This window comes from Vespa velutina, chromosome 11 (assembly GCF_912470025.1).
Source record: "Vespa velutina chromosome 11, iVesVel2.1, whole genome shotgun sequence".
Classification (NCBI taxonomy): Eukaryota; Metazoa; Arthropoda; class Insecta; order Hymenoptera; family Vespidae; genus Vespa; species Vespa velutina.
Genome location: NC_062198.1, coordinates 5,113,009 through 5,139,426, shown reverse-complemented (window position 1 = coordinate 5,139,426; position 26,418 = coordinate 5,113,009). Strand labels below are relative to the sequence as shown.

At 36.6% G+C, this 26,418-nt stretch overlaps 1 protein-coding gene across 1 annotated transcript in view; it reads right to left on the bottom strand.

The window, feature by feature from the left end:
- LOC124952807 (DNA N6-methyl adenine demethylase) overlaps nt 1-26,418 on the bottom strand; it is a 65,726-nt gene that overhangs the window by 18,445 nt on the left and 20,863 nt on the right. Inside the window, exons 2-3 of the mRNA XM_047503245.1 lie at nt 15,382-15,456; nt 1,949-2,191 (exon numbers count right to left, since the gene is read on the bottom strand). Coding sequence (XP_047359201.1) covers nt 1,949-2,191; nt 15,382-15,456 — 318 coding nt within the window. The remainder of the gene's footprint in view (nt 1-1,948; nt 2,192-15,381; nt 15,457-26,418) is intronic.

Sequence of the window (26,418 nt, the reverse complement as noted above, 5' to 3'; positions counted from 1 at the left end):
CTCTTTTTAAATTTATAATATAATCGATAAAACATATATATTTGAATAAAGACATAAACGAAATATTATAGAAGAAATTATCTTATAAAATATTAAAGAATCCAACATGCCTACGAGACGTCAAATAGTGCGATATGTCCGAATACGTATTACTACCTCGTGACTTACAGTCTAGAGTTCGACGGACCGTCTATACGTGACCTTGACGGCCGACGATTGGACGGTGTTCTGCCCGAGAGATAGAGTGCGAAAGAGAGAGGCCGAGTGGAAGTCCAGAAGACAGTACGGCTACACGCAGATTACTCCTCTCCACACTACCACTCAACTGTACACACACAAACACACATGCCATCGTCGCTGGCACATAAATGCATGCCGTAGTCGGAGACTGGTTTGCCCAGTAACCTCGCATACTGGCCGAGCTAAGAAGAACGAAATGTACTCTCCAAGTCGAATACAAAAGACCACATTCCTCTATTCCTTCGAACCCTTCACGCCTTATCTTATACCACCTTCCTCCTTCTCTGTCTATTTGTCTGTCTGCCTGTCTCATTCCCCAACTTTTCTTTAGTCTTGCTTCAGGTTATAACACATTCCAGCATATTATTATCTTCTTTTTTTTTTTTTCTTTTTCTTGTTTCTTTTTTTTTCTTACTTTAAGCGTTCAAACTAGATTCAGCTCAATAGATAAATTAAGTACTTATAAATGGCCTGAATCATTAATCAAAAACTATTGCCAAATTTCAGCTTGTTACAGAACAATTTAAAATGAAAATAAACGGCCACTTTACTTGTTTTAGATTAATGGAATTAAATACGTTCGATTAATTTTTCTCGACGAACAAGAATATTCTAGAATAAATTTTTTACTTTGATCTACAACAGCGTTCGATCGCTAGCAATCTCCGATTACCTCGTAAACAGGATAGAAGTCTCTTTGCGGTTATTGCAAAAAGATCATAGCATATCAAATAACAGAATTGTCACGTGCATTATTGTCTCGAAATGGACACACATATCTAATTGAGGTCGAGTTACATATTCCATGTATCTGTAGCGATCGTTTTAATAGATGATCAAGTCACTATTGTTATTTGCATCCTTCCTTTACACTGATTAAATATTATTGAATATGATACCATATAATATGATACCATATAATACCAGATAAGATACTTATCGAAAATAGTTGCTCATTTGTAGATGAGTAAATGATGAAATTCTTTCTTCGTTAATCTTGTTGGATAAGTGATACCATGATAAGCATGAACGTTCACTAATCCTTACTATAAACAGATATACCACATTGCCCCAGGCTCTGAGAGTTCTAATGCAATTTTAGTTCGGTGTAGAGGCAGGTCGAAACGGCAAGTAGTAAGGGTCTAGGTCAAGGTCTTAGGTCTAGTATTGCTATGAAGCGAAATCGACATTATTGAGCCATACTCCAAATATGCAATGCACTCACTATCGACAATAATATTTAACAATTGGATATCGAATGTTCGAAAGCGATGAAGTACAATAGAATATGAAGAAAATAAGCCCAATTAATGACATCATTTTTCTGTAAATGGAGAATATCGCAGGTGTTCGTACAATCATCGCTATTAGACTATAAGGACTTGGTATACAAGGCAAAAGAGTAATCAGAGCACTGTGCGACTGCTGAGTAAAGATAGATAAGTAAGTAGAACTGCGATAGAGTGGCCTGACATCTATTATCAAGAAAAAAGAACGTATCGTCCTACTATTTTATCAAAATGTTACCAAAAATTTCATTATCTGTATATAACCATTGCACAGTACTAATGCGTAAATCATCTCGTTTAAAAATATCTTCGATCAAAGGTATCATTTTGTTTTCGTATTTGTCTTCACAGCTTTACTGTAAGACAACTTGTGGTAATAGAAAAAAAAAAGAACGCAAAAAGATTTCTAAGTTACTCACCATGGAGACAACGGGTGGCGGAGGATTTCCGTTTCTGAGAGCCGCCGTTTGCTGACTCGCCGCGGGGTTCAGGTTGTCCTTGGCCTGCTGCATGGGATCCGGCTGATGCAGAGGCTGCTGCGCTTGCTGTTGCTGTTGTTGTTGTTGGTGTTGCTGCAGACCACCGATGCCTGCTTGAGGACTACCAAGACCTGCGGGTGCACTGTCTGGCGTGCTGACTTGTCGAGCGATTTTTCGATAACTCTGTAAATTTGAGAATAGAAATTTTGTATTTCAATATTAGTCCTCTCATCTCGTTCGTAAATTTTAAATATGTATATCAATATAAATATAGGATTTTATTGAAATTTCAAATAAATTTATTTAAAGCGTTAACTTTTACAAGTATTAAATTGAAAACAATAAATTTAATCGAACATCATCTTAGAAACTACGCAATAAATAATAAGAAACTACACATATTAAAAACTACATTTCTTACTGGCATCTTACTCTAAGATAAAAATTACAGTAAATCAACGCTAGAAGTCTGAACAAAAAGGAATGTTTTTCTACGTGGGAGAGTTGCATCGAATAATTTCTAATACTGTGTTTCATCTTCGTACCATCACGACACAAACTAGAAATGACGTATACATATATTTATCTTCGGAAATGAAGGAAGAAAAGGATGCTGGTACGAGAACTGAGTATACGCTGGTGTGACCCTAATGCTAAAAATAGCTACATGGCCTAAGTAGGCCGAGGCGGCTGAAACTGTTTCCATAGTCCAACTGGTTGAACGAACATCGTCGTTCCTACTAAAGCATGACCCCTTCCCCTTTCTTCTAGTTCTTTTTCTTCTCCTTCTTCTTCCTTCTCCTAATTTTCATTCTTCGTTTCGTAAATTCTATGATCATGACGAAGGTTGCGGTACACGTCAAAATCAAAACTATATCGCATACATTGTAAATCGAATCATTAATATAATGAAAATTCATTATAATTTCTTTTCATTTGTTCTTCACAAAGAAAAAAAAAAACCCATATGGATGCAACTTTTTCATCCCGAAAAAGGCACACACTTTTATCTAATCGTTACATTTAAAATGAGTAATCAATTATAAGCGTCGTTCAAATAGATATTTGTCTGTTTAACAACGTAATAAAAGAATGTGATAAACGACTAAAATATAGTTTGAAAAAGATGGAACAAAATCGATGATAATCTTACCTTGAATAGAATATGGAACCTAGTTTATATAATAACGTGCATGCATATAATTATATAAGCTCATTATCTCGTGAAGGAAACATTATTTATTCCGATATTAATAATACGATCGGAGTACAGTCGCGAAGGTATATGAAAATATGGCTTCGAACTAACGGTGAGAAACACATCAACATAACATATATGTAGAAATCGACAGCTATTAATTTTCTCTCGCACGTGCATCATACAAGTATTCGATCTTACCCTCTCCTCTCTTTCATTCTCAACTCCGTGTATTTTACGATAGAGTACACAACTCACAAATACGAAGACTGCATATCGGATTTATAAATAGGCAAGGTCTTGGGCCCACGCTAAGCCCACAGGAGAGAATCGTATTTGCCTACCGATTGCTCTGTCACCCGCTGAGATATTTTATTTACATAAATCGAGTTGCGACGTATGACCGGACGTGCTCGATCATTTCAATATATATATATATATATATATATATAAAAAAATATAATATGTCATTAAGAAATATCTCACGAAAGAAACAAGCTACGGTTTAACTAAGTAAATATAATTAAAAATTGATCCATTAATCTCTAGTCGTAATTTATAAAAAAAAAAAAAAAAAAAAAAAAAAAAAAAAAACAAGAAATTTAAATAATAATAAATGACAGATATAATAATAGAATAGGACTCATTATATCGTCGTAACGAACTGACACAACTTCTTTTCACACTATCTTCGAATAGCAGCCTCAACTTCACAGACTCATCCGTTTGTTATGCGATTGATGAGATTGAAATGACGAATAATTTTAAAATGACACACGTTCACTACCTTGGAGTCCATGTTCTTTCACGGTAAATCGACTTCTTGAAAATCTCGACGCTTTCTCTCTCTCTCTCTTTTTCTCTTTTTTTTTCTCTCTCTCTCTCTCTCTCTCTCTCTCTCTCTCTCTCTCTCTCTCTCTCTCTCTCTCCCGTCGTCTTTTATCGCGAACTTTAATCGGTGCTTTTTCAAGCCAGCCAAAGTTATAAATAGTCTTTCCTTATTCCCTGCTCTCAAACCGTCACGTGAAAGGCAGCCTTCCAAACGAGATGAAAACTTTCTTTATCGAAATGAATTAAACTTCGTTGTCGTCGTTGTTGTTGTTATTATTATCATAGAATTTCGCGGGACGTGATCACATAAAAATAATGATAAATAATGTACCGACCTATAAAACTTGTCGTCGAATTAAACTGACATCTTATTTAATGAAATATGTTTTGTAAAATGAAATATAATATCGATACGACTAAGCATTACGGGAACAGTAACTCGGTCGGATTTGACTTATCGTGCGATTACGATGGGCAGGAAAGTCATTATTTGTTTTCTACCGATAAAAGAATGATACCGAATGGAGGAAGGAGAAGCAATTTATGGGAGACATTACGAAACGACGCGACGCAATATTTTATTGTCCATGCCCAGCTATATAACTCGCGTAAATGTAATTTTTTTCACTGTCTCTCTCTTTCTCTCTCTCTCTCCCTCTCTCTCTTTATACACACACACACACACACACACACACATACATATATATCTTTCTCTTTCACCCCCACCAGATCACTAACTTTTACTTCTTAACAGCAAAAAAGAAGACTCAATGGACTTGTCGCGAATTGTACATTAAATACTCATCGATCTCCCCCGTCGAAGATGAGTTTCGACGAATGACACAAACGACGTTACTCGACGTAGTCGTGGTAAAAGCTCAAACCTTCGGTTTGTCCTTGTCTCATACGAGGGACAATGACCACAGGCTGAACTCTAGCCGGTTATTACCACCATAATTTCATCGATTATTCGTATATACTTCGCTGTGGAGAATTCTCAAGAATATTCTTCCTACGTCCCCGAATGTAATTTCATCTATACGAAGGTTATCTTTTTGTTTATCTTATGAATTTAATACTTAAATTATTTTCCATAAAATTCTACACACGTTTCAAATCTCATATAGTATACCATTCGTTCGTAAATCATTAAAAAATATGACTTTTCAAAATATCACTTTTCATAATCATGATCTTGGAAGAATTAAAGTCGAGTTTTCTTTTCTTTTCTTTTCTTTTCTTTTTCTTTTTTTTTTTTTTCAAGACAAAATGGAAAAATAAAAAAAGAAGGATGCCTCAAAACGGAGCACCTTTTGGCCATTTCATTTAAAACAACGCGACGCACAGGTTCGTTCATTTTTCTAACGGCCACGGAGTACAGCGCGCTATAACGACCGACGTGCATGCTCGTTTACGAGCTCATTTTTCGGACGATCTCGTCGGAAATAAATCCGCTGGAGGCCGTAGAAAAACTCATGCGAGGCAAAAAGAGAGAAAAAGAAAGAGAGAGAGAGAGAGAGAGAGAGAGAGAGAAAGAGGGAGAAAGAAAAGAAGAAAAAAGGGACTTCTCTCTCCTTTGTCCAAACCGCGTAGACAGCAACGGCTCTTTAATGGCAAAGACAAGCAAAAGCGCATCCTGTTTTTAATGACCGAACTTGAGCGTGGAAATTCATTAAATCATTTTTTCTTTCTGCTTACTTTTTTTTCTTCTTTTAATAAATCTAATACAACGTATTTTTGTTTGTCTTTCTTTCCATTGCATAATAAGTTTGCAACAACAATTAAATTATTTGTTAAATATTTTTCATCGAATCTTACGTTGTTACTTGTTTCCTTTTTTTTCCTTTCTTTTTTTCCCTTTGTTTTTTTCTTTTTCTTTTTTCAATCCGTAAATACCATAAATGAATATAAAACAATGATAGATCGGTTTTGATTTATGATTTTGTTAATAAGATTGATCCCCCATTATATTGCGTATCCATAAATCACAAAAATAAATCGACGAATAAACGATCTATTGCGTATAATGATCATTAAAAAGGATGGTTTGAGCGGATGGTCGATCTTTCAAGGATAAATCCGTCATAACGTACATATGTATGTTTCTATAGATGTGTGCCTGTAGATGTGTATCACAATCTTGCCAACAATGGAGATCGAAATTACGCGGAAGCCGAAGTCGATGGTACCTAACGAGCATGGTTATTGAAAAGATAATGCGTTCTCTTATTTCGTTCCTTTTTAAATCGCGAACGATTCGCTTCGTCATGAGAATATTTATACCAGGGTGCCTTACGCTCTTCTGAGCACCTTTTCAAAATGTAAAAATCGCATTACGTACGGTTAATGATTTTATATATCTCAGAAAATAGGGACAATGATAGTTCAGCCATTTTATTGCATCTATCGTTGGTAGTTCATTGGTAAATCACATTGATCCAATTCTCTCTCTCCCTCTATCTCTCTCTCTCTCTCTCTTTTTCTTTCTTTGTAAAAGAAAATATCTTCTCTTTTACTACATGTCGATTGAAAAATTTATCTTTCAATATTCTCGAACATATTGAGTACTAGATCCATTTTCATCAAAAAAAAAGATTTCTTTTGAAACGTCGATCATCGTTGAGAAAATATAATACATGTCATAATGGATCATTTTCCTTTTCATTTTCCTTTTCGAAAAATTTTTCCTCTTCTATCGGCAGGTAAAAATACATGACGTGGAATCTATGGCCGAGAGATTCGTGGCTACCGGTTAGAAAGGGAATCCATTACGCAAGAGAACCACGTGGTCGATCACGTGGCCAATTATTCGGACGTTAATGTCTGCCACTGACGATCGTTCCACGACTTACTACAACAGTGCTTTGTTAGGATGCACCCTAACCCTAAGCTTAACGCACGTGAAAGCAAATATCCTTAGAATTTAGTAAAGCGCGGGAAATACAAATCTGTGGACAGAACTTATAATTAATTAAGTGAATATTCCAATTAATCTAATAATGTGTAAACGAACAAAAAAAATCTAAGCAATTTTACCAAGCAATTGCAAAAAATATAACGTAATACAAATTTCAATTTTTGTGAATGGTTCTCATGAAAAGGAAACACATAGATGACTGTTCGTCAATGTTAAAACCTAGAGGCACGTATGGGACCGATATAAATACCCATCCAGGATCGGCCATACGCTCACAGCCCCTACTCTCATAAAATGTCGGTTAATTATATATGGCGTCTTTCGTTTTGTATTCCCGTGGAGATTCAAGGTCCATCTCGTCTATTCCTGACGAAATTTCGTTTAGCTATCGTAAGATAGTATGTGGAAATATGTAGGAAGAAATGAGAGAGAGAGAGAGAGAGAAACAAACAGAACAGATAAAAATACATATAAAGAAAAAGAGAAAGAGAAAGTAACTGGAAGGGAAAAAAAAGAAATGAAAAGAAAGATATATTAACCATAGTAATAGCAACGTGTCAATTCATGAGAGCGTTGAAACGCGTGGCCTCTGGGCAACGACCGCTCTCTAGCCGCCGATTTCAGCTTACCTCCGGTCATTCCACTCGCGATGATTCACATTCCGTCGATTTAAGCCAAAACGAGCTTCACCGGCTCCCTCTATATCTTTCTCTCTCACTCTCTTCCCTCTTTTTGCGCGCCAAACGCACGCACTTTTTGAAATATACTTTAACGCACGTAACTCGTACGTGACGTGTTATCAAATTGTACCTTTGAAATAATTTTTCCTTAACCCGAGAACGAACGAACGAACGAACATGCGTTATATCGTCATTATAGAAACCTTTAAGTCCCATTCATAATCATCAACAGATATTTTGCGAGGCGACTCGCTTTAGCAACAGTACAGAGAGAATACGAGACTTGACCTGAATTCCGCGATAGAGCGGTTACGCAACCAACGAAGTTTCGCGCGAGTGTTTCGCGTTTGGCTTCGATAAAGGAAAAAAGAAACGAGAAAGAAAGAGATAGAAGAACGTCGGAGAAAAGAAAAAAAAAAAAAGGAAGAAAGAAAGAACAAAATTGTCGACGTTAGGGTAGAATGAAGAAAAGGGATGAGATAAATGGCTGGGGATTATTTTTATTTAAAAAAAAAAAAAAAATCAAGAGTAGGGCCATCTCGTGCGATGGTTGAAGCTTCAATAAACCGAGATGTTTTCGAGCGTGAAAACGGAAGGGAAGCTTCGTTAAGAGGTGTAGTAAACAACATGTGAACGATGTCGGCTGTGTAACGCTGATCAACGCGCGATTTTTTCTTCTCCCGGTCGATTTGAAATAATTTCTTTTCATCGTGTTTCATGCTCCAAATAGCAATTAATCAAAATTGTATTGAAAAACACGGATACGTTTAAAAAAAAAGAAAAAACATGAAAGTTATGACCGATGAATATTACGATAGATTTAATTGAGAATCTATCCGAAGAATCTAATAAATAATCTATAAAAATAAAAAGCAATATCTCTTGATCGTATTTACATATATTCATAACAATAAATATAACATAATATTTGTAATCGGATAAAATTTTAAACGAAGTTCTTGATTTTCCGCGTCTTACGATTGAAGAACCGGCGGATGCCGTTCGAACAACTTCAAGCGCGTCGCTTGAGATTTTCCGCACGATTTTCCTTTTTTAAAAATACTTTTCTCGATTTAAAACAATTTTATCATTGACTTCTTCATTTCTTCTTCAACGATATATCGTATTAACTAATATTCATTGTAATACAGCCCATTAAGATTTCCCGCCCATTCAATTCTTTCTCGTTATTTGATCTATGTCAATTAAAGAAAAAAATCCAAAAGTTATACAATTTGATACAAAAAGATGTCAATTTCGTTCCCAGATATATCTGATTACGAGTCAATATCCTTTCGTCATTCTGCTCCATCGAGAAAAAGATCGACGAAGATCGACGAAATCACGTGTAACGATATATTACTCCGAATAGAAATAATAGAGGAAAAATAAAAGAGAAAAAGCCTACCTTTTCTCGGTCTCGTTCAAATAGAAAATAACAAAATTTCACTTTGTTCTTCGAAATATTTTCGCGAAATATAAAGATATGGATATCTTATTATCTATCTCTCTTTCTCTTTCTTCCTTTTTGAAGAATGAGCTTCATGTACACTGACCACCGATAAAAATCGATCGTGGCTAGTCGACGAGCACCCACACACACTCGCGGATCGTTCACCGCCAAAAAACAGCCGCGGGACTGTTCTCTATCTCCTCGTTTCTCTTCGTCGATCTTTTCCCCTTTCCCCACCACTCCCAGCACTCCCACTCCAAGCCTTCTCCTCTCCTCGGGAGAACCTTCCAATGCACGTTAAGCGCACACTCACACGTTCTATCTTCCTTCTTCCACGCGTTCCAACATTTCGACTATGTACTTTCTATCTTCGTCTCTCTTTCTCGATTTTAGCGCTCATGACGCGCGTCGAGATTCTCGTATTCTCCGCGCCACACCCAAATCGTCCAAGAAAATAGTCCGGACAACGTCAAGGAGACGAGAAAAATAAGATACAAGAAGGAGGAGAAACTTTTTTGTATTACCCGCGCGCGTTTTGACTCGAACGGAAATCGACCTCCCGCGCTGACGCTGCGGGTCTCTATCTATCTCTATCTATCTATCTATCTATCTATCTATCTATCTATCTATCTATCTCTGTCTCTGTCTCTCTCCCTTTCTCTATCTCTCGCTTCCCCCTACCCCCATCTCTCTCTCTCCCTCTCTCTCCCCCTCTCTCTCTCTCTCTCTCTCACGTTACACGTGAGGTTGCAAGAAAGTGAAAAAAAAAAGAAAAAAAAAAAAAAGAAAAAAGAAAAAAAAGAAAAAAAAAAGAAAAAAAAAGAAGAAAAAGGAAAAAAAGGAAAACGTAGACCGTCTTAGATAATATTTCTGCTCCGTTTACCTTTTTTCTTTGCTTCTTTTGTTTTTCTTTCTATATATTTCAGTAGATATCTTCCCGCGCTATTTTCCCCCTCTATTCGTGACTTTACAAAGGTATACTATATACTCGCGCTTAGTACGGACACGGTCACGTCGTTCTCGGCCACACAAAGCTAGCCACTAGAGTAGCGTCAAGTGCGCGCCTCCGCGTTGCTTCTTCACCGAGCTATAACCTCGCGTCACGCGCGCCTCGGAAACGTTCGTGCCTTTTCGTGTCGCTAACCTTTCGCTCTCCCTCGCACCGGACTCCCCATCGTCTTTCTCCGTTCAGCCTTCTCCCCACCATTAAACCTCTACTCCCGCTGACTGCAATCCCCCACTCCTTTATCACCTCCTCCACCATCTCCTCCTCATCCTCATCCAGCATGACTCCCACTTCTCCAGAATACTCTCTTTTACCTATACACACCCTCGCTTTTCGTTTCTTCCGATACATACAGTGGCATGCAAAAATTACTGTATTTCAATTAATGTTTTCGATTAAAAAAAAAAAAGAAATTGCAACGACATCTTCCTATTAGATTTTTAACAGTCTACTCTCTATTCATTAAAATTGGAGAAAAAATGTATTAACTAAAAATTTACTCGATTTTTTTTTTCTTTTTTCCTTTTTTTTTTTTCTTTTTTTTTTTTCTTTTTTTTTTTTTTGACTTTTCTTTTCCATGATATAGCCAACAGCCTAACTAGCTGGCAAACTTTTGCGCGCCACTGTAAACATCTTCTCAGTGAAGGTTGGTATTCTAGACACAACGACTCGCGCTTCTCTATCCCCTCTCAGCAACGTTTCCTCTTGGATAGTCCTCGCCATCTCACCCCGCATCATCCAGCCACAGCTTCGAAGGGACGCGGTCGAAACCCTCTCTCTTCTCTCTGCTTTCAACCTACTACTACTATACCCCTCTACCCGGTCGTCATTTCTCCCCACTATCATCCACCTATACCCATGCTCCCACTCCTTCCGTTTCCGCGAGAGACGCATCGATGCCGACCGTCTCCGACTCTTACGTTCCCGACGACAATACTTACGGACGGCATCAATCTTTCTTTGTGAATGTTGTTGTTATTGTTGTTGTTGTTGTTGTTGTTGTTGTTGTTGTTGTTGTCGTCGTCGTCATTGTCGTTGTCGATTCTAAGCGCACTTTTAGAAAACACCTTAGGATCTTTACGATCATATTTCTTTCAATGGGTTTCAAGATTTTTTTCGATTGCATTCTTTGCAATCGAAAATTGTATTTAGATAAGATTTCTTTTTTATGATTAAAATGATAGCAAATCATTTTCATGCTGATCGTAAACAATTAATAATGAAAAAGGTAGGATCAAAAAAGTTTATCTTTAAAATAAATATGTAGTATCGTTTGTATTCAGTCTGATAGTAGTTTTATTGAGTAGCAAGAAATGAAATGTAAAGTGATAAGACGTGATGTTGAGGGACGATAAAATTTTCCTTCCCATTCTAATACCTCCCCTTCCTATCTCATTCTCTTAAGTGGCTCGCTTTCCGTGACTGGAATATACGGAGGTAAAGGATCGAACCGGATATCCTTCAAACGAGATGATTCCTCGGGACTTCGTTTATTAACGTCGCTGCAACAAGTTGCCGAGCGCGTTGCCACTGGCGAATAACACCCTTTTAGCTGCTCTCGAATTCGCTCTGTGCTAACCCTCTTTCTAGGAAACCGAGTAACCCTTTAGTGGCTAGTCGTTCACCTCTACAAAGTAATGTACCTATATATTGCTTGGAGTAATTCTTCAAAGTAGATAATATTTCGAGCAAGTCTTTAGAGAAAAGTGAGATTATCTTTGAAAAAGTAAAAAAGAAAAAAATAAAAAAAAAAAAAAAAAAAAAAAAAAAAAAAAAGAGAAAATTTCTATCGTACTTTTTATTTGCTAGTCATTACCAAGAAAAGACTTTTTAAGAATCCAATTAACATTTCATTCATCAACAATTCACATTGTGAAATCTATCAGCATTATTTTAGTATTTCGATCACAAAAGAGTACGATCATGATCTTTGATCCTGATATATACATACATATGTAATTTTTAGACAGACATAAAACAAGTATTAACATTGAATCACAATTATCCATTATTTTAGGAATTGAATTTAGCGTATTTGCGCGTATTTATTGCATATTAAGCACGTACTGTACAAAGATAAAGATTTCAGATAAAGATAATAAAATTTCAAATAATTTGAATGTATAGGAAAAATTACGAGTATTAATAAAAAAATAGGGACTTTATTTATCTTTGGTGACGCTGTGAGCAGAATGAAAAAGCGCCGAAATTATCTTATCTATACGTCAATAGATTAGATAACTGGAAGGCCCCGGAGCAGTCCCTGAACGAAACTCAATTAAGTTTTTTTGAATTTTCTTTTTCTTCTTTTTCCTTTAAGATGATGAATGTAAACGAGAGATTTGAGAGAATAGTTAGAAAGGTCATAGGTTACTACTATTTGGATAGGAAAGATAGGAAATATGTATGTAGGTGGGAGATTCGACGATGTTATAAAGGATGATAAACGGTGAACGGATTTTCGATAACGGGTGGAAACTTAATGGTTCGCAATTTATGATGTCATCGGTTGGTAATTAAAATCTCATTAATCGTTCGCGAATGAGGGAGATAGGCAGAGAGAAGAAGAGGAAGAGACAGATTTTGTAACATAAATGCCTCTAAATTTACTCGATAATAGATATCGGTTGTGATAAGCAATCATTTAACTTTTTTCTCTTCTTTTCTGAATACACCATAACGCAGCAGATAAAAAAAATTTCATCGACGTTTATTAAAAAATTTCATTTTAGGAAAATTTCAAGAAAAAGATAGAAAAAGGATATTAGTAATTTTATTTAAAATTCAAACAATCAATATTTGTCGGCAGATTTATCTCCGTTTTTCGTCAGAGGAGCCCATAAAGCGACACATTGTTCACGAGTTCAAGATGGCGTGGTCCAACCCACCTCTACCGTTTCTACTCAACCACCCCGTTGTCGTCCACCCTTCTCAACCCCCTCTTATACCTGCCTAATGCAATTTAACTCCCGTCGACACCATGGTGATCGTACGTGTATATCATAACGAGAGAAGGAGAAGAAAAAAAAAAACAAGATTACTATATATCTTTAGGATACTCCCATTAGATGTTCATAACTTTCCTTAGGGTTAATGCATTTAATTAATTCAATAGGTTATACCAGAGATTTAAAACAGAAAATATTATTAGAATTTTTCATTTTCAAACTTAATTAAAAATTTTCTAATCCTTTATATTTGATATAAATGAATGAATAATAATTTTGTCATTAACGCCTTAACGATCGCATAATTCGCTCAAAAAACTCTTGCTAACCGACAATTCTTTCATGTAATCTTAACCATTTTTCGTTCATTCGAAATACTCCTACATACATGTGTGTGTGTGTGTTATAAAAGACTGATTATTTTTCCAGTATAATTCTTATAATTTTACCTAACATAGGTAATAGTTACCACTAAAAACATCACTGTCCTAAAATATATTAATGTACATAATTATAGATAAGAAAAAACCCATTTAATAAGTTTCCGGCCATAAGTTATATTGACAAATGACAAATATGGTAGCAGCGAGTATCAAAATGTTAAAATAATATTTATACGTAATAGGGCAAAAAACTTTTCATAGAAACTAACATGTCACGACAGACCTTTATCGATTAGCAGATGTCTTGTTACCTGATATATGAAAAAAGAAAATGAAAAAAAAAAAAAAAAAAAAAAAAGAGAAAAGAAAAGAAAAAAAGTAAAATAACACTTCGTCACGAAAGTGTTCGAATGATATAGGTACTAGTACATATGTATGTATGTACACTATTTCTTCGCAGGAATCGATAGACCAACCGGTAAAAAACCAAAGAAATCGTTAAATTCTGAATGCGCTAAACTCCTTTATATATATTTCTTAGATAAAGAAATGTTTTATTTATTTTTATTTCCTTATTATTTTTAAGCTATTGAACAAAAAAAAAATATGAATTATATTCATTATACTTTTGAATCGTATAAAATTTTATTCACTTTATAGCCCTTTATATATTAATTAACGTATACGTATTTAAAATATAAACTGTCGGTGATACAACTACAATGAATAATAAGTAGAAAATATATTTAATGATAAGCTGTAAATGAAGAGTATTTAAGATGATCAAGTAGTAATGCGTAAATCAAGAACATAAAAAAGTGTTGATAGCTTCGTAGAGATTTAGTTAGGAAATGCAATGAGATAGCCGGAGTATAGTTGCAGGTTTAACCACTAGGAGGCTTAAGCAGGACAATTTTAAACATGGCGGTGGAGCGCAGACAGGCGCACTACACGTCGATCAATACCATCTTGCTTAATATCAGTTCTCAAACTCTGTACAGCCACGTCCAAGAGATTTACGAGAAACAAATCGACGTTAGCACATAAATTTTTCATTATATTCTTTTTAAGAATTTTAATTTTTTTTTCTCTTTTTTTTTCAAAATCGAATAGCGCGCATTTTAAATTTTTCATTTCCACCATTTTAAAGACACAAGAGTAATTTTGTTATATTTAAAATATAACATTTCATTATTTAAAATATAACATTTGTGAAAGATTTATACAATCGAAAAATCAAGTATTAGTATAATTTAAAAAATTCAAAAATAGTTTAAATCAAAAGTAAAAGTAAATGTATCTATATATTCATGTTGTTTGTGTTTTTACAAAATATAATAAAAAAATATATGGTAAAAATAAGGAACGCTATAAAAACAGATTTCTAAAAAGGGCGACGAAGGGAGGAGGTGATATGGTAGTACGATTGTAGAGAAGAAAAATCGCTTAAAAGCATGTTTCCTGAACAGCATCGTTTACGGAATCGCACTTTGCGCATTGCCTTTTTTATCTTTCCGTCTCGCCTTTTTCTCCCTCTCAGACGATCTCTTTTTTTACGTCGCGCCACCATCTCTTGTTTTCAAAGCTCGCGAACGAGATCGCACAGAGCTTTGCTCGATTAAAAATTTTTCTTTCGCACATTTTGAAATACTATATTCTCTTTTTTGTCTCTTTTCTTGTAGATACATATATATCACTATGAGGAAACAGTCCTCTTGTTATATATTATGGTACTTAAAATTACAAAAGTTTTTACTAGATATAATTCATTCTCTTTGGGAACAGTCGGGGTAAATTTAACAAAAATTAGTACTTCAAAAATAGATCTCGTGATATTTAAAATGCATGGATTATTTTTTATAAATCTTTAAATTTCATATAACTGCAATTTTTTTCACGTAAATAAAATATTTTATCTTCAAAAAGAAATATATATAAATGAAAATATTTTACTCACCCTCGTAGTACCTTTCCCTCGACCTCTTCCTCTTTCCCTGAACGCTCCCTCGCCTGTCTGTAGGTGATATAGGTGCTGAAAAACAATAAGACGTGCCTAATTAATACGACGTTCTCGAATGATCCTGTTTCTGTGACATCACGTACAGTTGCCTTTTAGATCATTATCGTTAAAACGTACTATCGTAAAATCAAGGCAACCATATCGCCTCAATTGATCTCGTTAAGTCCAATAGAACCAGTAATAAAAGTATAGTCTTCCAGGGCCAACGCATTAGATTAGCTCTTAACCGAGAAAGTACTTTAAATTAGCATGTATGTATATTGAGAAAAAAGTAGATTATAAGAATTAAAGTTCTTCTGTAATCTTCATGAACTTCGTCATTAATTATAATCATCACTTTGTTGTTCATAGCAATGTAGAAGAAAATAGTTCTTTACTATCTTGTAAATAGTCCTCTAATAGCATAATATACTGTATAGTGGGTCATGCGCCTTTACCTTTTGAAATTAAGGCAGTTCTCACGTAATATACTAATACTCGGTCGATAAAAATAACGATTTACTCATAAAACATGTCAGTCGTCAATAAATATTAAAAATATTTATTAAAAAACAAAAAAATATATTTTAAAAAATATATTTTAATGACATGTTCTTTTGGAAATAATTATTTCGTTTTAAAATTTGTGACTTTTTTCTATATATTGATGCCACTATTACAGAAATCTACATTATCGTCTCTGCTAAAACGAAATATCATACCGACGTACTAATATATCAGTAGATGGCGCAAAACGACATCGACCATCGGACGTAAGTAACATTTATTAGCCTTAGTAAAGTTTTTCAATGTTTGTAGAACTGAAACTTCCTTACCGACGTAGCCTGCAAAAGATAATCCTCCACTTAATAGGAACGAAGTACTCAAGCGCAGGCGCTCACGAAATAAAACAAAATTGATTTTTTTTTGCCCGTTACTCCTAAAATTAAATTACTTTCAGCGATAATGAAACACCTTCAGGTTGCATTTACGTGAGGACCATAAAATATTTAAAGTTATTTTCGTTCGATTTATTCTTAATTAAATTAATTTATAAACCTCCCGAATATCATAAACATTTTTGATCTTTTAATTAGGCGATCAAAATGTATTTCAAAGGAATGACGATTACATCACGATAAAACATATTGATAAGAAAGGACGAAAAGGAAAATATTTCTGACACACATAAAGATATCGAAGATAAAACGTGAATTTCTATACATTTTAACGGGCATCATCAGCTAGTATAAGAAAAAATGAGAAATAATCAATAAGATAAAAGGGAAAGAGAGATAGATAGAAAGAGAGAGAAAACGTATGTCATGAAGGTGGCACCCCGAGCGAGTGAACATCGAGGTCCAAGGTAGGCGGAAAATTAAACGTCCCCTTCTTCGCGGCATACGCGTGGACGATTATGGTCTAATTCCCTTATACACGCATTCCTACCAACCTACCTTACCTACCAACCTACCTGCTCTCCTTTAGCGGTCTGTCTTGATGAACTACGGAGGAAAAAGAAGCGTAGTAGTCGGTGCAGTCGATAAGTACACGCTTCAAAGATAGGGGTGTGTCCCTGTATAATACTCTCCCGCTTTTTCCCTTCTCTCTTTTCCTCTTTCCTTCCTTCTCTACGTCTCTCTCTCTCTCTCTCTCTCTCTCTCTCTCTCTCTCTGTCTCTCTCTCTCTCTTTCTATATATCTCTTTCACTTTTTCTCCCTTCACACACCCCCATGCCACCTTTTTCGCACATCTTTCTCTCTTCTGTGTACCTTCTCTTCTACTACCTCTGCCACCCCTCCGATTGCTATTCCTCTGCGTTGAAAAGAATGCAGAAGAAGAAGAATGACTGGTGCATGTACATGTCTATATGTATGTGTGTGTATTTGTGTCTATGGGGGGAGAGAGAGAGAGAGAGAGAGAGAGAGAGAGAGAGAAAAGATATGAGAGAGAAAGGTAAGCAAGGCAAATGTCAATATCGACGATGCATCGCTGAAAGAGCCGCACTTGGGGCGGGAATGAGGGCGTAATTAATCGTGAAAGCAAAGAAATTCTCTCTTTGTCCTTTTCCTGACGCACATAACTCGTCTTCCACCCCTCGAGTGATGCCACGACGGTAGGAATTCCACGGTGCGAATAGATGCGCTAAACCCACGGCATCATCGATAAGGCGATTTCAATCTCTACGAAAGGAAAATTGTTTAACATTTCTTCCGTTCTTTATTTTTTTTTTATTTTTTTTTTTTTTTTATTTTTATTTTTATATCTTTCCTGAAACCTCCCGAACCGAAAAAAGTATCTATCGGAATTTCGGAACTGACGAATTTTAAATTGTAAACATTTCCCGCGCTTTTTTCTCAGTTGGTAATGTAGAAAAAGAATCATAATCAACGATAAATTAAATTTGGAATTTTTACTTAGGAAGAAATTTAGGTTTACTTAGTTACTCACAAGACTCGGTTTAATTTTCGGAATTCTCAGGACACTTCCACAGTGGAGGAGCGACATTTTTCGTTCGCTTTATGCGTATGCGTGGTTCCCCCTTCTCCTCCGCCAGATCTTTGTCCCTCCCAGGTCTTCACCACCGATCGTCTCTTTCTCCTATGAATTATTTAAAAAACGCCGCGTCGAAACGCGTGCCGCGCCTGCCAAACTGGTCCGACGACACTATCTCAACGTCGGGATCTTAAAAAATACGAACGATTTTTGCCACGTCCTGGCCGTCTCTCATCCTCGGAATTTTGCGCCTACCGCAAACAACGCTCTCACTTTTTTTTCTTTATGAACCAATATTCCCTTTTTATGCAAAACAATTCTCTATAGGTTATGAAAAATCAATATTGTATTCTTGAAATATCAGCCAGAATAACAAATTTACAAATAATTTTATGGAAATGCAAATAAATGTACTTTTGTATTCGATTCTTAAAAATGATCTTATCGAGTAACATACAAAAAAATTGATATCGATCAGTGATGATCTATGTAATAAGAAGAACGTTAATTAACATTTGAGGATCTTGATCGATAATGATTTTCTTTCTGAAGGAACATTTACTTGAAACCTTTTTTATGGTTTCCTATTAGTAAGGTAGGCTCGTTATTCGAAAAATTAACCATTCAAGATCTTCATAGGATCGACCGATCTAGATCGAGTAATTAGAAGCACGCGCGACGCCTCACCGGCAGCTGTCAGCGATCCGACGATAAGCTAATTCAAATATTTCGAATATAGCTTCGCTACCTCATAACTATAAGCAGGCAGATGCGAATTTCACGATAAGGAGAAAAGGGCTGCTGAAGTTGATACAAAATATATGTTCCTGTTAAAATTAAAGTTTGCCATCAAAGATGATATTGTATTTGTCGTTTTTTCCTTTTTGCGAAGACACGTTTGATCAAAGGAAAGAATCACATTGACCACTTTGACGGGAGTGGGAGTGTCGTTTGGAACAAGTAGTGGGAGGAGGCGAATAGGAGTGAATGAGAAAGAATGTAAAATAAAAAAATTCCGGATTTCCGTAGAGGCCGCCGTTCGTACTTCTCGCGCACAGCCAATGAAAGGATTCGCTAGTGTCGCGTCGTCGAACGTCCTTCTCTTTCCTCCCCCTCTTTTCTCTCTCTTTCTCTCTCTCTCTCTCTCTCTCTCTCTCTCTCTCTCTTTTCCTTGCTTTGTGTTGAACGTATCCGTTGTATACACTATATCCCGAATAGCGTGCACGCGATAAAAGTGTCAAACGCATCGTGTGGGTTCCTTTCGACTTTGCCAAAAAGCTCATGCTTGTTCAATAATCGAAACAAATAGACTTCTATATGAATTATTATTAAAATAATTTTATTATGAAAGTAAAATCCCTGAATCATATGTTCTACTCTCATCAGCTGATCAAATTAATTGCGGCCATGTTTTTTTTTTTCATCACATAATAAAATTAGGATCTGTCATATTCTTTAACACAGTAAAGCTCCTTGACGATAACTGATTCCAACTTCCTTTCGATCCGTTTATAATGGCAACCGACGGCGGTACCTGCGGTTAGCACAATTTCGGTTACACGTAAAAAAAACTCAGTATAATCACAGTGCGAACACGCACCAGGTAAAAGAGAAACGGTTAACTTGCGGTAGGATTTTTTCTTGGGAATGAACAAAGTTTCAGAATTTTATTGTGTTTCCTAAAAACGTATATGTGATCGTCCTCAAACTTTTGAAATTAATTTAATACCCTCGTGGCAGGAGTACTGTTTCAGAAAATTAAAAATTTACCATAGTTCTCGCTTAACACATTACAGTATTCTTCCACGTTATTCCACTGTCATACTATTTGATAAGGCGCACTAATCGCAAAAATTGCGAAATATCAAAAAATTTCAAATGACATAACAAAACCGAAATATATTTATATCTTATACGAAGATCTCTCTTACTTTCGCTTAGCTGACTTTAATTTCGACAAACCATTTTCACTCTACGACAGATGGCCGGCGGCCGAACGAGCCGTTGCACCCATTAGAAGTGCGACGGTTGAAAATGGTATATCCGAAGGACAGGTTGTTGAACGCGCGCCATATGAAAACTTGGAATCACCTTTAACGCGATAAAGCGCTAAGTGATTGATTAATCGAAATGTCTAAAAATATATTTTAAATTCCTAATTTCTATATGTTTGGTATGATCAAAATTAAGCACCAAGAAATACTACTAATATTGTAGATGATAAGGATCAATAAAAAGAAAAAAAAGGTAGGATATGAAAATAACAGAAGTTATTGAATCAAAAAAAAAAAAGTCAGAACATTGTTCAAGTAATATGGAAAAATTAATAACGATTCAGTCGTTCCGATCGATACGATTCAAAATAAAGGATCCAAAACTTGTCTTTCTGCTGAAAATGCTGATTTGGGGGAATCGCGACGAATCGATTCTATTGCTCGCCTAGACTCTTGCACCGTAACGTCGAGTAAAGAAAAGGTCATAACTTCAAATTATCCCCGCATCGCTGAACAAAATTGATGATCTATTCGTTACAGATATTTGGCCTTCCAAAATTATTCTGGAAGCGTAACGCAAAAGTAGGTATTTTTTTTTTTTTCTTATCTATTTTTACTAGAATATATCGTATAGCCCTCACAAAACAAATATTATTAATCGAAAGACTTTCGTGTCGTAGTTGATCCCGTGACAATACAATAAATGCGTATTATTATATATTCTATTTAAATTATATTCGTAGAATGATACGATAATATGCATATACGACAATATGACTAATACGCAATGAAAAAATATCATAGGAAGGTCGGAGAGAAAAAAAAAAAGAAAAAAAGAAAGAAAAAAAAAGAGAAAAAAAGAAAAATTTAATCGAACTGGTACGTACCGGTAACAGCCTTAATAATTATTTTTATAACGTTTCCTTGTATACGTCGGGACTTGGCCGACGCGGTCTCGCTTGGGCGCCTCGCAGCTGGCATTCAAACAACCCCGTGACATAAGGGCGTCCCTTCTTACATGTGAACCAAACGATACACATATACCCTACACTGCCGAAGATCGCTGGCTACGCCCTTAAAGCACGCAGGATGCTCGCCTCGCTTTTTCTTCTCCCTCCCCGTCCGCCGCTTCACTCCCTCCCCCAATCCCACCATCAACTTCTCTTCTCCTACCACGCTACGAGTCTTCGCTAAGGCCCAAGACTCCGTGTTTACGCCGCTGGAACGTTCCACCTAGTTTCAACGGCAGACCGTATCTATACCCTTTTACTATACAATATACAGAGAAAACTCTCCCTCTATTTACGTCATTATACTATTTATCGCTTTACCCGCGAGCTTAAACCACGTAGACGTTACTAAATTTTCCTGATGTCCTTCGCTGGACTCGTTAACCGTATACATGTATATAATAAATAATGTGAGATCATTACGATAACGCTTAACAAAGTGAGAGTCTTGTCGTTAATTGCGCAAATAATAACACACCAAGTCTTATGTGAAATTCAAAAGGAAATGGAATAGAAATAATAATAATAATTCAAATAAATACAATATATTCTACAGACAATGATATGTCTTTTTTAAATGATTTTCTTCGGATCGGTATAGATCAAAAGTAAATGTCATTCTCTTCGAATATTTTATATGTTAAATGTAATCATAGCTAAACAGGCTAAAACTTATATCGACATTTTCCCTTTAGTAAATAATATTATGATTTTTCTTTTCAGTACGAATCTAGATTCATACGAATACAGAGAAAAGAGGCAAAGAGCAAGGGTTTATTCTTGTACCAAAACAACCCCGTGGCTAAACATGCGAAGCGCACGAATCGACCCACGGACCCCCTATAGATCGTTCCTTCTTCCTTCCGCGTTTTATCACCAAAAATAGGTATCACACAAATACTTTCTTTCCCTTCTGTCCTTCTTCTTCTTCTGTCCTTTCCCTTTTTCTTGCAATCCCTATTTTCCCATATAATTGACTTTACTATGCAATCTATTTGGATAGTTGGGAATGAAAAAGGAAAAACAATACTATATCCTTAGAAAGCATGTATATATAATATTTAATGTATATACCGTGCCTTGCAGTTCTTAACGCTAATTCATACGAAGTATGAATTAATTTAAAAATATTATAAAATCAGAAATGTATATAATATATATTGTTATACATAATTAATAATGTATAATCGTATACGTCCTGCAATGAATATTCTCTTTCTCATGAAGAAAATAAAAGAAAAGGATTCTTCAAAACAGCAGTTTTCAAGTTTTACAGCCAATAATAGAATATCATTCGACCATTGGGCTCGACCTTCGGTCTCCTTTATTTTATGGAACCCTTCACCCCCTTAGAAATTCGCACGCAAGCTTCTTCGTATGTTCATACACTCGTGAAAGTAGGTAAAGCACGAAGAAAGAGAGGGAATAAAGAAAAAAAATAGAGAAAGAGAAGGAGAGAGAGAGAGAGAGAGAGAGGGAGGGAGGGGGAGGGGAGAGGGAGAGAGAAAGAGGAAGGGAGAGGGAGAGAGAGACGATCGAGAATTGCGTGGAAAAAGGAAAGAGTGGGGGAAGCGTGTGACTCGATGGGCAGGTGTAAGTAAGGTGCCTTTAAAACAGAAGGGGAATACTTAATATCTTTCTACGTCAGGTGCTATTTATGAGGAAGAAATTACGTTAAATTATTAGGAACAGCCCGTCGTAATTTCTTTATTCAGTGAAAACTTATTCGTGACGTACGAGAATAACGAGAACATATTCACCAGAACTGAGTCGTTAAGATAAGAAGTACTTCGATTGGTTGTTAATTTCTTTATAATGGATAGAATTTTCCCGCATAATATCTTCCGTGCAGGTTGATTATAGAAAATTCGCTAACCAAGACAGAAAAATATACTTATCCAGTTAGAAAAATAATGATATTGGGTTGTATTAACACAAGGATGGTCTATCCATAATTTTAACATTTCGTTTCTTCCAGTTCAAGAGCTTTGCTAGCTGACGATAAACAGTTCAACTAAACAACACATGGCCCTCTCTCGTTTGACAGTCGTTTCTCTAACCTGAAAAGATTCAGCTATCTTTCTTTCAAACGCTACTGTTTCTTATAATAAAAACATATCTTTCAAATAAGTATATCAATCGAAGATAAATCCAACTGGACATATAGTATCCCGTCCACGTGGACGTGTTATTGTTTTGAATATAATGTCGTTCTCTTCTGGGCCAGAAGTACGACATGGGTATGAGTACGGAGGGTCAGGCACCCCAGGGTCGACCCTCCAAGAGGGATTTCATTCATGATCCCGAAGCCCACCCCCGTCTCTGTGCCTCCTCCAGGAGCTGTGAGGGCAAGCGATACATTGCGACCAGAAAAGGGTAGCCGAAACGCCACGCTTTGGTGCATGATGTTCCTGAAAAGGGGATTCCGGATTTGGCCATTTGATATCTTAATACGATACATGAGGGAGAAGAGCTGGTCGTCCGAGGAAAAAAAAAAAAAGAAGAAAAAAAAGGGAAAGAGGACGAAAGCCAGTGACGTCCCGCTATTTTTTTCGAGCCCAGTTCTGTAAGCGTTCTTGATGTGAAGGTATGACCAATAGGTCAGTTTTCGTCCATTGAAATTTCTATATACTAAGAAGAACACATTCTAAGAATTTATTAATTATTTCCCAGTCACTACACGAATTATAATTCAATGTAATTTATGATCTGTGTATTCATAAATCTTACACATAAGATATTTTTATAAATCATTATCACATTAGAAATTAAACTTACTGAATGATTCCTTAGCGGAAAACAATCTTAAGGAATGTTTCTTTTCTTCTTTGCTTGTGACGAAACATGACAACCAGGTGTCCAAGGAAAATAGGGAAGAGGAACCCTAGTAGGGTGCGTGCCACGCTTTCAGATAATTAGGCATCAGTGGACGTCTCCCATCTTTTTCGGAACCCCAACCAAAGTCACGAGGACCCTGCTCATGACGCAGACTCCCCCACAAACCTGAAAACGTGGCACGAGCCATGAGGCGAGGGTGCCCGCTTCCCTACGTCGTCACGCTATTCATAGAAAGAAATCAGAGATACATATTTAGCTCGTGAAGAAACTGTAACTGAAAATCTCCGATTGTATAAAGAAAGTAGATGGTATGTGTCTGAATCGATTTTTACGTTTTCCTGAATCCGCTGACTGTTCATAGAGAGGGGTAGCAAGACGTTCGAGCGTTCTGATATTCAAACGGTACGGATTTCCCTAACCCAGATAGCTGGGTGTGACCCTGACCTTGACAATAATCATAACGCACAGCACCCTTGCACCTCTGGGTTCCGTTCTCTGAGGAGGGTCTTTTCCACAACTGAGGGTTCCAACCGAGTCTGCTGGTTTACATTTTATCGTAACACTCTCTCTCTCTTTCTCTCTCTCTCTCTCTTTTTCTCTTTCTCTCTTTCTGTCCCTCTTCTTGTTCTTTCTTTCTCTCCTTTCTGAAAGATCGCGCCTGTTCACGCGGGGAAAAGGATGAGAAAAGCCAGCTAAGGGGCGGAATGCTGCACCCTCCGCGTATCATTAACTGCCTTGTAATCGTGAAACATTAGGGATTCGTACTTCAAGTAAAATCTTTCATTGAGATGTCGTGAGAAAGAAATGCTTTATGAAATTTGAAGTTGTAATGAGGGGATGTAACAACATAATTTGTACTAGCTAAGAAAATAAGTAAAAACTGAATTCGATTCATTAATTACCAAGATAATTGGAATAATGAAATTTTCATATTTTTATGCGGTTCTTAGTAATATTTTTACGAATGCACATCCCGGAGTTTCCCTCTCGATTCGATGTCATAATATCTCCACACGGAAGCGCTCGATATGAAAGCGTCCAACCCAAACAGAACTGTGATTCCAGGGTCAAGGTTCTACCTCGGACGTAATACCGCCGTCTCATCCACCCTCAAAAGGTCAGCACGCGAGACGAACTTGCCAACCCATTTTAGCCTCTCCTTCCCTCTCTCTCTCTCTCTCTCTCTCTCTCTCTCAATTTCTCTTTTTCACTCCCATTTATCATACACATAAAGGTAAGAGAAATATCCTTTTTGCTCATCCACTTTCTTTCATTGATCTCTTTTTTCTAACTCTGCTACATATCAAATATGACTTTTGATTCACACAAAATTCAACATATTTACATTTTCTCACAGATATTTTAAGAAATCACTAAAATCTTTTTATTTCTTCACGCAATAGAAATAGATATGTAAAATTGTTTATAAAAGAAATGTTTCTCGAGTCGCTTCTCCAGTTTCACACGGGAACTATTTTTATCAGTTAGGCCTTCGGATATTATTCGACGATATTTTCTGTGATCCGATCTTCCAGCTCCTCTCTCTCTCTCTCTCTCTCTCTCTCTCTCTCTCTCTCTCGCTCTCTCTCTCGCTCTCTCCTGAGCGACACTAACTGTCTACTTCCTAACTTAATCCGTAACTTCCGACGCTGCGGCAATCTGACATCCTTTTTATTTTCATTGGCTCGCTAGGGCCTCTCTTGTTGGCGGGGGTCTCGTTCCCAGGATTTTTCTATCCACGATCGAGAGTGCGAGCGAGCGAGCGAACGAACGAACGAACGAACGAACGAACGAACGGACGAACGAACGAACGAACGAACGAACGAACGAACGAACGAGCGAACGACCGGCCATCCTCGGCTCGCCTAATCAATTTATGTCGTTGCGTCGTATGCGTCGTTCTATATATCTCTCTCTCTCTCTCTTCATCTCTCTCTCTATCTCTCACTCATTCACTTTCTCACTCTATCTTTCTATCTCCGGAGAGAGAAAGAGAGAGAGAGAGAGAGAGAGAGAGAGAGAGGCAAGGAGAAAGAGTGAGAGAGAGCACTGCAAATTGATCGCTCGTTCGACCCGACAGAGAACGACAGATACTGGCATGTAGCTTGAGTGCGGCTTCCGTCGTTCACGTTACAGGTTCATAAAACCTGATAACTCCTCTGATTATGAGGCGCGTTACGTTCAACTATGTTGTCGCGTCTACATCGATTGGTCTCGTTTAAGGCGAAGAAGAATCTTAAGTCGTCCAAGATGATATCGGATGATGTCTTATTGTTAAAGCTCTCATTCACTATTTCTTCACAATCTTTGGGTATTACTATGTTCTTTCTTTTTTCTTTTTGTTTTTTTTTTTTTCTTGTTTTTTGTTTTTTAAACCTTAAAACTTCATCTCCAAAGATAAATAAAAAGATAAATAAAAAGCGACAACAAGTCGAATGAAAAAGAAAGGGAAAAATATAATCAAATATGACGACATTCTTCCTCGATGAAAGAGAACTCACAACATCTTCCGTAAGATTTAATCGGCATAAACGATAACCCTGACGCCCAATTACGCATAACACACATACTTCGAGATTCGTTGCACCGGCCGGCCGGTCGCTCGATATTTGCATGGGCTTATGAAGAAATTCTCTCCGAGTCCTGGCATCGTTCGC